A 10,659-nucleotide genomic window follows, 5' to 3' on the forward strand; every position below is an offset into this window, starting at 1 on the left:
CAGACCACACTGAAGTCAGGGAATCCCTCTCCACTCTTCCTTCCACTCTTCCTTCCACCCCAGCCGAGGCTTCCGATGTCCAACCTGGGCCTTCCAGCCAGGAAGAAGTGGAGGAGCCCAGCTGGAGTCAGGTATAGCATTCTTCTACTGATTTCTGGGCAATAAATAAATGATGTTTCCTAGATGTTATTATTGATCACTAATTGCTGATTAAAAAAAGTGTTTTACATATCAATAGACAGTAGTGGGCAAAAATAATTGGGACAAGAATGAAAAATGCTGGGCTCAGAAGGATAGTCTGTTATATTTGTTAACATTGAATTTGCAGCAGTCAGGAGGTGAAAATTGTGTGTGATTGATGAAAACAATACTAAAACTATGTCCCTTTTTCATACACAGGAAGACCTCAGCCAGGACGAGGCTGTGGAATGTGGCAGTCAGGAGGAGGCGGGGATTAGTGGCAGCCAGGAGGAGGCGGGGATTAGTGGCAGCCAGGAGGAGGCGGGGCTAAGTGGCAGCCAAGAGAAGCCTGGGACAAGTCGCAGCCTGACTGAGTCTCAGGTTCCTCCCCTCCGCCTGCCATATAAACGAGCCAGGAAGGCCACTCCGAGTCCCGTGCAGGATTCAGCATACAGGCTGATCCAGGAGGCTTCAGCGTCCCTCAGAGCCTTCCCCAGTCCTGAAGAGGCCTTTGCCTGCATGGCTGCCACCAAATTGCAGGGCATGCAGGAGGGCCAACGCAGGCTCTGTGAGGACCTGCTTTATAAAGTCCTTCGTAAGGGGGAGAGTGGGGAACTGACACACAAGACGGATGTCATGGAGAGGGACGATCCTCCTCCTCCTCCTCCTCCTCCTCCTGCTGCCACAACTCCACCACCACAGCCACAGCGTGGAAGGAAGCGTGGAAAGAAGACCACAGAGTGATGACCCTGGGTTCAGTCTGGTCTGACAGAAGATGCAGTCTCCCGTATGACCACAGCCTGGGGACACAGATGTCATCTGCTGCTTTCCGGATCTCTGGGACTTCTGGACCAGACTGCACTCCCTTAGATAAGGACTCCTCAGGCCACCAATTTTGCTTTTAAATAATTGATGTCTGCCCTGGGGGTACAAGGCTTCGCCCACTTCTGCAGTTTCTCCAGCGTTGCCTCCCTCTTTGTTTATAGTTGTGACCCCTTAATAAAATATTTTTAGGTAAATTCTACTCTCCTGTGTGTGTTTTCATCCAAAAAGGACAGTTTGTTGGTGAGTATTCAGGTACGTTTCTAAAGTACAATGTTAAATTAAGGGACAACACCAAACAATCTCCTACAGATTAAATAGAACAACATATCAATGGTGTTGTGGGAACTTGTCACAAAAAACACACAAACATTTTCGGGAGTACAAATCAAAATCACCAAAAAAAAAAAAAGAGAAACACAAAAAAAGATTCTACATTAAAGTAAAGAAAAAAAAAAAACAAATATGTTGTCAGATGTGAGAAATCAAAATATATTGAGGGAATCCCGATAAATAGTAACGAAAGAAGTTTGTGAGAAGTGCGTGTGAATATGAGCATCAAAACGACTTAATTCTTGTCACATTATAAAGAAGAAGAGAGTGCGCTGTATTAAACCATTTTTTACATTGCAGCATGACGAAAGTGCTGTATCCATTGCGAACGCTAAGTTTACCAGAACGAGCTGTCCCGTGTTGGAATTTTGTTCTGAGCATGCGTGGCACTTTGTGCGTCGGAACAGGCCACACACGGTCGGAATTGACGCGATCGGATTTTGTTGTCGGAAAATGTTATCTCCTGCTGTCCAACTTTGTGTGTCGGAAAAGCCCACACACGGTCGGAATTTCCGACAACACGCTCCGATCGGACATTTTCCATCGGAAAATCCGACCGTGTGTACGGGGCATAAATCTATGATAGACATGCTGTGAAATTATTTTTTTATACTGATGAAAATATGGTGGAAAAAGGATATGGTGCAGGGATGCAAATCTGGAGAATAATATACCCAGTTATGTTAAATACATTAGGGGAGATTTAGGCTGGGTTCACATAAATGCGAATTGGATGCGCTTTACAACGCATCCAATTTGCATGAGTCTGTGTCGCACTGATTTGAACAGAGTGATTGCTGGCAATAGGATGTGACTTGTCATGCGATTTGACCTGTCACTCTAATGTGAACAGGGGCTGACTGTTGACTGACTCACTACCTCTTCTGAAAGTCTGTTCCAAGTCTTTCTAAGATTAGTGTAGAACTTTCTTTCACCTGGTTTGAGGACATGTCCCCGTGTTCTTAAACTTGGCTTCATATTGAAAATCCTGCCCTCCTGAACCTTATTCACCCCTTTTATATGTTTAAAGGCTGTCATATCCATCCTTTCCCTTCTTTCTTCCAGACTGTAAGTTCCTGAAGTCTCTCCTGATATGTTTCATCCCTCAGACCATTCACCATTTTGTTATTCATCTCTGGATTCATTATAGGGCAGGTTGGGTGATATGTGGCTGGTTGGGTGGTATAGGGCAGTTTGGGGTGTTATAGGGCATGTTGGGGTGAAATAGGGCAGGCTGGGGTGGTATAGGACAGGTTGGGGGGTATAGGGCAGGTTGGGTGACATAGGGCAGGTTGGGGTGATATAGGGTAGGTTGGGGTGGTATACGGTAGGTTGGGGTGATATAGGGCAGGTTGGGCTGGTATAGCAGTTTGGGGTAGTATAGGGCAATTTGAGGTGATATAGGGCAGTTTGGGGAGGTATAGGGCAGGTTGGGGTGATATAGGGCAGGTTGGGGGGTATAGGGCAGGTTGGGTGATATAGGGCAGGTTGGGGTGATATAGGGTAGGTTGGGGTGGTATATGGTAGGTTGGGCTGATATAGGGCAGGTTGGGCTGGTATAGGGCAGTTTGGGGTAGTATAGGGCAATTTGAGGTGATATAGGGCAGTTTGGGGAGGTATAGGGCAGGTTGGGGAAGTATAGGGCAGGTTGGGCGGGTATATGGCAGTTTGGGGTGGTATAGGGCAGTTTGAGGTGATATAGGGCAGATTGAGGTGAAATAGGGAAGGTTGGGGTGGTATAGGGCAGTTCGGGGAGGTATAGGGCAGGTTGGGGAGGTATAGGGCAGGTTGGGCTGGTATAGGGCAGTTTGGGGTGGTATAGGGCAGTTTGAGGTGATATAGGGCAGATTGAGGTGAAATAGGGCAGGTTGGGGGTATAGGGCAGGTTGGGGTGGTATAGGGCAGTTTGGGATGGTATAGGGCAGTTTGGGGTGGTATAGGGCAGGTTGGGGTGGTATAGGGCAGGTTGGGGTGATGTAGGGCAGGTTTGGGTGGTGTAGGGCAGGTTTGGGTGGTGTAGGGCAGGTTGGGGTGATATATGGCAGTTTGGGGTGGTTTATGGCAGTTTGGGGTGGTATAGGGCAGGTTGGGGTGGTATAGGGCAGGTTGGGAAGGTATAGGGCAGGTTGGGGAGGTATAAGGGAGTTTGGGGTGATATAGGGCAGTTTGGGGAGGTATAGGGCAGTTTTGGAAGGTATAGGGCAGTTTGTGGTGGTATAGGGCAGGTTGTCGTGGTATAGGGCAGGTTGGGAGGTATAGGGCAGGTTGGGAGGTATAGGGCAGGTTGGGGAGGTATAGGGCAGTTTGGGAAGGTATAGGGCAGTTTGTGATGGTATAGGGCAGGTTGTGGTGGTATAGGGCAGGTTGGGAGGTATAGGGTAGGTTGGGGAGGTATAGGGCAGTTTGAAGGAACTTACAGCATAGCTGCAGAGATGAAGACACTCGGGGGCTGCTGTGTCTTTGCCTCTTCTTCTCCTTCAGCCGCGGGAGTGAATAAGTGTGTGGGAGGAGTGGAGGAGGCTGCCACACCCCCCAGCTCTGCCCCCAACTGCAGCTGAAGGAGATATTGAAGATCCCCGAGGGTTAGCTTCACTGACTGGGGAGTGTTATAGGCAGCCTCCCTCACACGGCTACATGTCCCGCTCTCACCGCTCCGCTGCAGCTCTGCAAGTGCATACAATATAGTGCACTGTGTAGTGGCGGCCCCGGTGTCACCTTTCTGGCAGGTGTCACCCAGTGCGGGCCACACCCAACCTTGCCCCCCCATAGCGATGCCACTGCTCCCATTATCACTAGACATGAGCCGAGGAATTCCAAATACAACCAATACACCCGCAGGAATCTTTATAAAGATGGAAATTGTTATTTCATTACAAATCTCATATATAAAACATTTGTGTTTTGATGCCTTCTGTCACATTCTCCATAACCTAAAATAAATTAAAAATGGTGCCGGGATGGTGGGAAGTTGGGAACCCTTTATAATGGGGACAGCAAGTGTGTAAAATCTGGAGATACAAGACCCTGTCAGGGCAATTAATTCACCAGCATTAGACATATACTATAAAATCTGAAAAAATAGGGGATTGGCGCTGTTCACTGGTAAAAAATAATAAATAAACTATAAACAGACTCCTAACACAAGGGAAACATTACACCACAATTCTGGGTGAGTGAAATGTGCAACACAGAGAGAGGACAAACACAGTGTTGCCCACTACAAAATGGTGTATATACTAGTGAAGCTGAATGGTGTTAGATGAAAAATAAAATCAAAAAGAGGACTACTAACATATGGTGTGCATAAAAATATTAGTGTTCAAAGAAAATAATGAAAAACATGAAAAAATGAAAAAATGAAAAAGTCCAAGCATCCAAAAAATTCCAAAAAATGCCAAAACATGCGGTGTATATTAAATATATTGTTCAGTGTACATAAAAAGTTCTTGTGCAGCAAGCTAGTGCATCTTCAAATGGTTCCAGGTAAGTCCGTCCCAATATATGTATACTGTCCTGTGTGGAGCCCCCTCTAGTGCCCCCACTCACCGGAGCTCCCAACCCCTGCAGGGGTAATGGGCATGTAGATGTAAATCCGATGATCCAAGCGGTCGGTGTCCCCTTCACCACCTGCTTTCCATTTGTGTCACCAGATCGCTTTCAAAAGGCATCCACCCGGACAAAATACCATGTGCAGGGAGAAGAGAAGAGCCTCATAGTGTGATTCCAAATATGACTTTATTAAGCTCAAGCTTACAACAAACGAAAAAAACAAAAAAACGAAAAGCTAAAATCAAACAGCACTCTGCCGGCTGGCTCCATGTCAGAAGCCGCAGACAGTGCAGTGTTAGCGGCGTACGTTCCACAGCCGACTGCAGTGAAAGACACAAACAGAAGGAAAAAAGGACGTATGCGTACCAAGAGGCCACGCTTTATGCGTTTCGTCATCAAGACGTCATCTGAGGTGCGCCTTGATGATGAAACACATAAGGTGTGGCCTCTTTGTACGCATACGTCCTTTTTTCCTTCTGTTTGTGTCTTTCACTTCCGGTTTCAGCAGTCGGCTGTGGAACGCACGCCGCTAACACTGCACTGTCTGCGGCTTCTGATGTGGAGCCAGCCGGCAGAATGCTGTTTGATTTTAGCTTTTCGTTTTTTCGTTTTTTTTGTTTGTTGTAAGCTTGAGCTTAATAAAGTCATATTTGGAATCACACTATGAGGCTCTTCTCTTCTCCCTGCACATGGTATTTTGTCCGGGTGGATGCCTTTTGAAAGCGATCTGGTGACACAAGTGGAAATCAGGTGGTGAAGGGGACACCGACCGCTTGGATCATCGGATTTACATCTACATGCCCATTACCCCTGCATGGGTTGGGCGCTCCGGTGAGTGGGGGCACTAGAGGGGGCTCCACACAGGACAGTATACATATATTGGGACGGACTTACCTGGAACCATTTGAAGATGCACTAGCTTGCTGCACAAGTACTTTTTATGTACACTGAACAATATATTTAATATACACGGCATGTTTTGGCATTTTTTGGAATTTTTTGGATGCTTGGACTTTTTCATTTTTTCATTTTTTCATGTTTTTCATTATTTTCTTTGAACACTAATATTTTTATGCACACCATATGTTAGTAGTCCTCTTTTTGATTTTATTTTTCATCTAACACCATTCAGCTTCACTAGTATATACACCATTTTGTAGTGGGCAACACTGTGTTTGTCCTCTCTCTAGGGTATAATTCACTTATACCCTTCATTGAATATTTTCTTTGGATCTTGTAAAAAAAATGTTTATACACCTGACTGATCATTCACTTATATTATTGCTTGGAGTTTTATTTATTATTTCATGCATTATTTTATATAATATTTCACCTTAGGCAGATTGCACATTTTGTGACAATTTTTAGCACGTATATTTATTTACAAATACTATATTACACTGTGTTGCACTTTTCACTCACCCAGAGTCTGTTTATAGTTTATTTATTATTTTTTACCAGTGGACAGCGCCAATCCCCTATTTTTTCAGATTTTATAGCAATTGGATCACACCTAGATGCTTTCTTTATCTGGGGGGCTGCAGTTTGGTCACAAGCCCGTCCTAAGCGCGGAATACCACTATATATATTAGACAAATACTGAAATGTAACTTTTGGGTGGCCTGACCCTTTAAGAACTATACTATACAGTTGATATATACATTTTTCAGACTATTTTACTAGTTCTTATCTTGATACCCATGGGGAGATAATTAAAACATTGATGCCAAATTTCAGTAAAACAAAAATTTAAATTTATTTCAAGTGAATATAATCAGACAAGATACAAAATGATTGTCATATATACATGTGATTCAATTCCAATGCCTTTGGACTGTATGTCATGTTTGGTGCCACCTCCGCTGGGCCACATGCCAAGTTGAGTGCCAACAAGTGTTAATTTTGGCAGCAAATTTCAGTTTAGTTTTAATCTTAGTCTTTTGACTAAAAGGCCATTTCAGTTTTAGTCGTATTTTAGCCATCTGAATTATTTTAGTCAACTAAAATAGTGTTATTTTAGTCGACTAAATTACCACTGGTGCCAATGTCATCAGGTAAGCATTCAAGTGCAGCTAGTCCTTGGGACAAAAGTGAACGGCCCAAAACCAGCCTTATCTCAGCATCTGGCCAATCAGTAACCGTTGGGTCCACACTCTGGGTACACCCCGACCTGAGATAAATGTCGCCCATATGCACCACCCTGAGATAAATGCTGCCCGTAAGCACCACCCTGAGATAAATGCTGGCCATAAGCACCACCCTGAGATAAATGCTGCCCGTAAGCACCATCCTGAGATAAATGCTGCCCGTAAGCACCACCTTGAGATAAATGCTGACCGTAAGCACCACCCTGAGATAAATGCTGCCCGTAAGCACCACCCTGAGATAAATGCTGCCCGTAAGCACCACCCTGAGATAAAAGCTGCCCGTAAGCACCACCCTGAGATAAATGCTGCCCATAAGCACCACCTTGAGATAATTGCTGCCCATATATGTTTTGAGGTGACATGTAGCTCCCGTGTGGGGGATACATGGGGACGTCAAAGATTGTTGTATTGGGAGGGAAATCTGACAGGGAATTCCTGGCTTCAGAGGGTCTAGGCTGGGGAGACATTTGAGGTATCGCATTGGGAGGGTAGACATCCCTCTGCACCGCACAGGTGGATCTTGAGTATGGGGAAGGCATGTAATTACGTAGAGAGAGTGCAAAGTTGGGATAAAGCTGCAGAGGGTGTATGCTAGGAGGGGCCACCACATTAGGGGCCACGCATTTTGTGTATGATGTTGGAAGGTTCCATAAGATCTCTGGGAAAGTTGAGGCGGGATGTACACTAGGGGGTTGAGTTGGTACTGAGGACTGAGCCTCTGCTTCTGCTCTGACCGCAGTATTTTCTATTGGAGGATGAGGGTTGTGAAAAGCGGAAGGTCTGTAGGGCTTTCCATTCAGGATATAAGGAGCCAGGTCATGAGGGTAGGCTTCCTGGCGGGTGACCGCCGTGTTTTGCAGCTTTGTGGCTTCGGCGGGAATCCGGCTCACATTCACCGTCCAGTAGTTGCCTTTAGCCGTCGGCTTCAATGGATCTTTCAGGATCTGCAAAAGAGGGAGAAGATGTTAGAGGCGTAAACCAGCAAAGCAGATTCACACAATTCTTTTACAGGTCAGAGTAACAAAACCCTGTGACCTATTTATAATGAGCAGAAAAGTCATTTCTCAGAATCTGCACCTATTTTTGAAAATGTTTTTTTTTTTACTTGGCTGCAGTATGTAGAGAGCCTTAGGAGCCCATCACTGCCATCACATCCTAGGAGCAACAAGTCCTTACCTTTCTGAAGCAATCATTGGAGGAGAGGTTATGTCGAATAGAGTCCCTCCAGCCCTTATAATCCCCCTTGAAGAAAGGGAAGAGGATGCTGATCTCATGGAGAATCTGCCAATTAAAAAAAGTATAGTTGTAAGTGAATGAACATGACCGTAAACCAAGATACATAATACATCTTACATTATATAAGTATAACCAGGAGACCTGTACTGAGATACTTAGGAGGACATCACTGTAGACCTCCTGTCCATTTGTGGTATAAGGCTTCCTAAATTAAGCATGTAGAAAGTGATGTCAGGGTATAGACAGAACACTTTGTGCATGCTTGTATTGAATTGGGGAGGCAGCTAGCACTTTCTGAAGTCTGGTGTTGGGAGCCAAATGTATGTATGTATGGGAGAAAGGGACATCAATGTCCTGGGGGGATTTTTGGGTTACCATTGAGATCCCAGCACAAAACTTGGAAGAAAAAGATGACCTGAAGGCAAAACTTTTTTTTGGACATTGTGGATGGAGTGGAGGTTTTTTAATTTTTTTGTGTCCCCATTGAGGAAATTAATCTCTTCCCTTTCCTTCAAGTAAGATGAAACCTCCCCAAAGGGAGGCAAATCCCAAGTTAAACATTTGCCACAGGAACAATTGTCTTCATTGAAAGGCTTCCCCTGTTTTGTTTACAGCCCAATATTTTGGCTTTTCCAATCACTTTCATACTTTGGGGGGTCTCATGGTAAATCTCCCCAGCTGGGACACAGACAGCAATAAAGACTAAAATAAAATGCAAAAGCACCCCTCTCTATAATATCATTCACTATTACAAAACGTATTTCCACAAAGCACGGGCTAAGCCCAATAAGAGCAATAATAATGAAGGCCTTAGCTGCACTATCCTTACATATATTATTCACATATGTTCAATTTATTATATCAATTGTATCAGATGTATTCTCAAAACACAATATGAAAAAAGCAAAAAAAAGGAAGAAAAAATAAAGTAAAAATATTAAAAAAACACAAATTTGAAAAAAAGCACACACAAATGAAATTACATAAAACAAAAAATGCAAACAATAAAAATTTAAAAAAAAAATCCTTTTTTTCTGAACGTTTATGTGATTCTATTTTTTTCTTAATATTTTCTTTTCGTATTTTGTAAAAAAAAGTTGGTATAATTGAACAGCTGTGAATGATATACATAAGGGCAGCATAAGGCTTATTGCTCCATACAAAAACAACAAAAATCTGACCCACTTCATCAAAAAAAAAGAAAAAAAAAGTTTTGGCTTTCGACCATTTTTTTTATTTAAAAAAATTTGAGGAGGAAAATAAAACATTTTTTTTTCCGTAATTCAGCCTGTAGTCATAAGAGTTTTATATGTTGCAAATATAACAGGCAGCCAGGGGCCTAAATTAAAAATAAAAATATAACTAAACAATAAAACATTGACAATTCACCCAACTTCTTGAACTTCTAATTTTGATAAATATTGGTATAATTTTTTCAGCCTTCATAGGCCTAACAGAAACAAATAATTTTGCGCTGAAAATAAAGAATATCCCTCTGACAAATCCTTTATCTGAGCTAGTCTCAGTGTCACCCCCTCCCTCTGCCCTTAGCTGCCCTAAAGCCCCAGGAAGCCCCATAATGGAAGGTTGGTTACCTGGGACAGTTTGAGCTTCTTCTTGGGGGAAGTCTGGATGACCAGGGCGATCATGGCCAAGTAGGAGTAGGGTGGTTTGGCATAGCGTTGATAATTCTTCTTCTTGCTCTTTTTGCTCTTTTTGCTCTTCTTGCTGAGCTGATCAGTGGTGTCGGGCTTTTTGGGGCCTCCGTTGGCCTCCCCAGGACAGTTCTCTACTTTGGCCAGGATCCTGTCTATGCTGTGTGGCTCAGGGACTTGGTTGTAGAGGGGGTCCCAGGAATGTTGTGGGCAATCCATGGCTTGTCAGGTGTGTTGTGTGTATGGGGGCAGCCAGGTATACATAGTGCTGGGATCCCCACCCTGGGCTTTATAATGTAAATGCACCTGTAATCATAAGAGGCGACACCTCCCTTACTGCAGAGGGCCCCTCACCATCCATTTGAATAAGTTTCTAGGAAGTTTCAGGGCTGAGATGTTGGGGGGCATTGTTATGTATATGTTGTGTTGACTATAAGCTGATGGAGCATATATCATATGCTTATGAGGTGAATATTACGTTCATATACTAAGATTCTCTTGTATATACAATTTTTATTTTTACCTGTGGATATAGATTTATTTGTATATACTTTTATGTCACATGTATAATTTAGATTTTTTTACTAATTCAAAAATATATTTGTTTTATCTTTTAATTTTCCTACATTTTGCATAAAATTTTAGACACGTTTACCAATCTCAGAATGGCTTTTCTTAGGGTACATCGGGCATAAATAGCTTAATACTGCTTGTTATCCATTAGAACCACTCAAAGT

General features: G+C 43.5%; 1 protein-coding gene across 1 annotated transcript; it reads right to left on the reverse strand.

Annotated features, from left to right (window-relative positions):
- Positions 1 to 4,127: 4,127 nt before the first annotated feature.
- LOC141146106 (forkhead activin signal transducer 3-like) lies at positions 4,128 to 10,141 on the reverse strand. The gene is made up of 4 exons (XM_073632860.1): positions 9,863 to 10,141; positions 8,208 to 8,312; positions 7,354 to 7,975; positions 4,128 to 4,177 (listed from the first exon to the last, which is right to left on the reverse strand). The coding sequence occupies exons 1-4, from the start codon at positions 10,139 to 10,141 to the stop codon at positions 4,128 to 4,130; spliced, it is 1,056 nt and encodes a 351-aa protein (XP_073488961.1).
- Between the last annotated feature and the right edge of the window lie 518 nt (positions 10,142 to 10,659).

The sequence above is a fragment of the Aquarana catesbeiana genome, linkage group LG05, assembly GCF_042186555.1.
Source record: "Aquarana catesbeiana isolate 2022-GZ linkage group LG05, ASM4218655v1, whole genome shotgun sequence".
Taxonomy (NCBI): domain Eukaryota; kingdom Metazoa; phylum Chordata; class Amphibia; order Anura; family Ranidae; genus Aquarana; species Aquarana catesbeiana.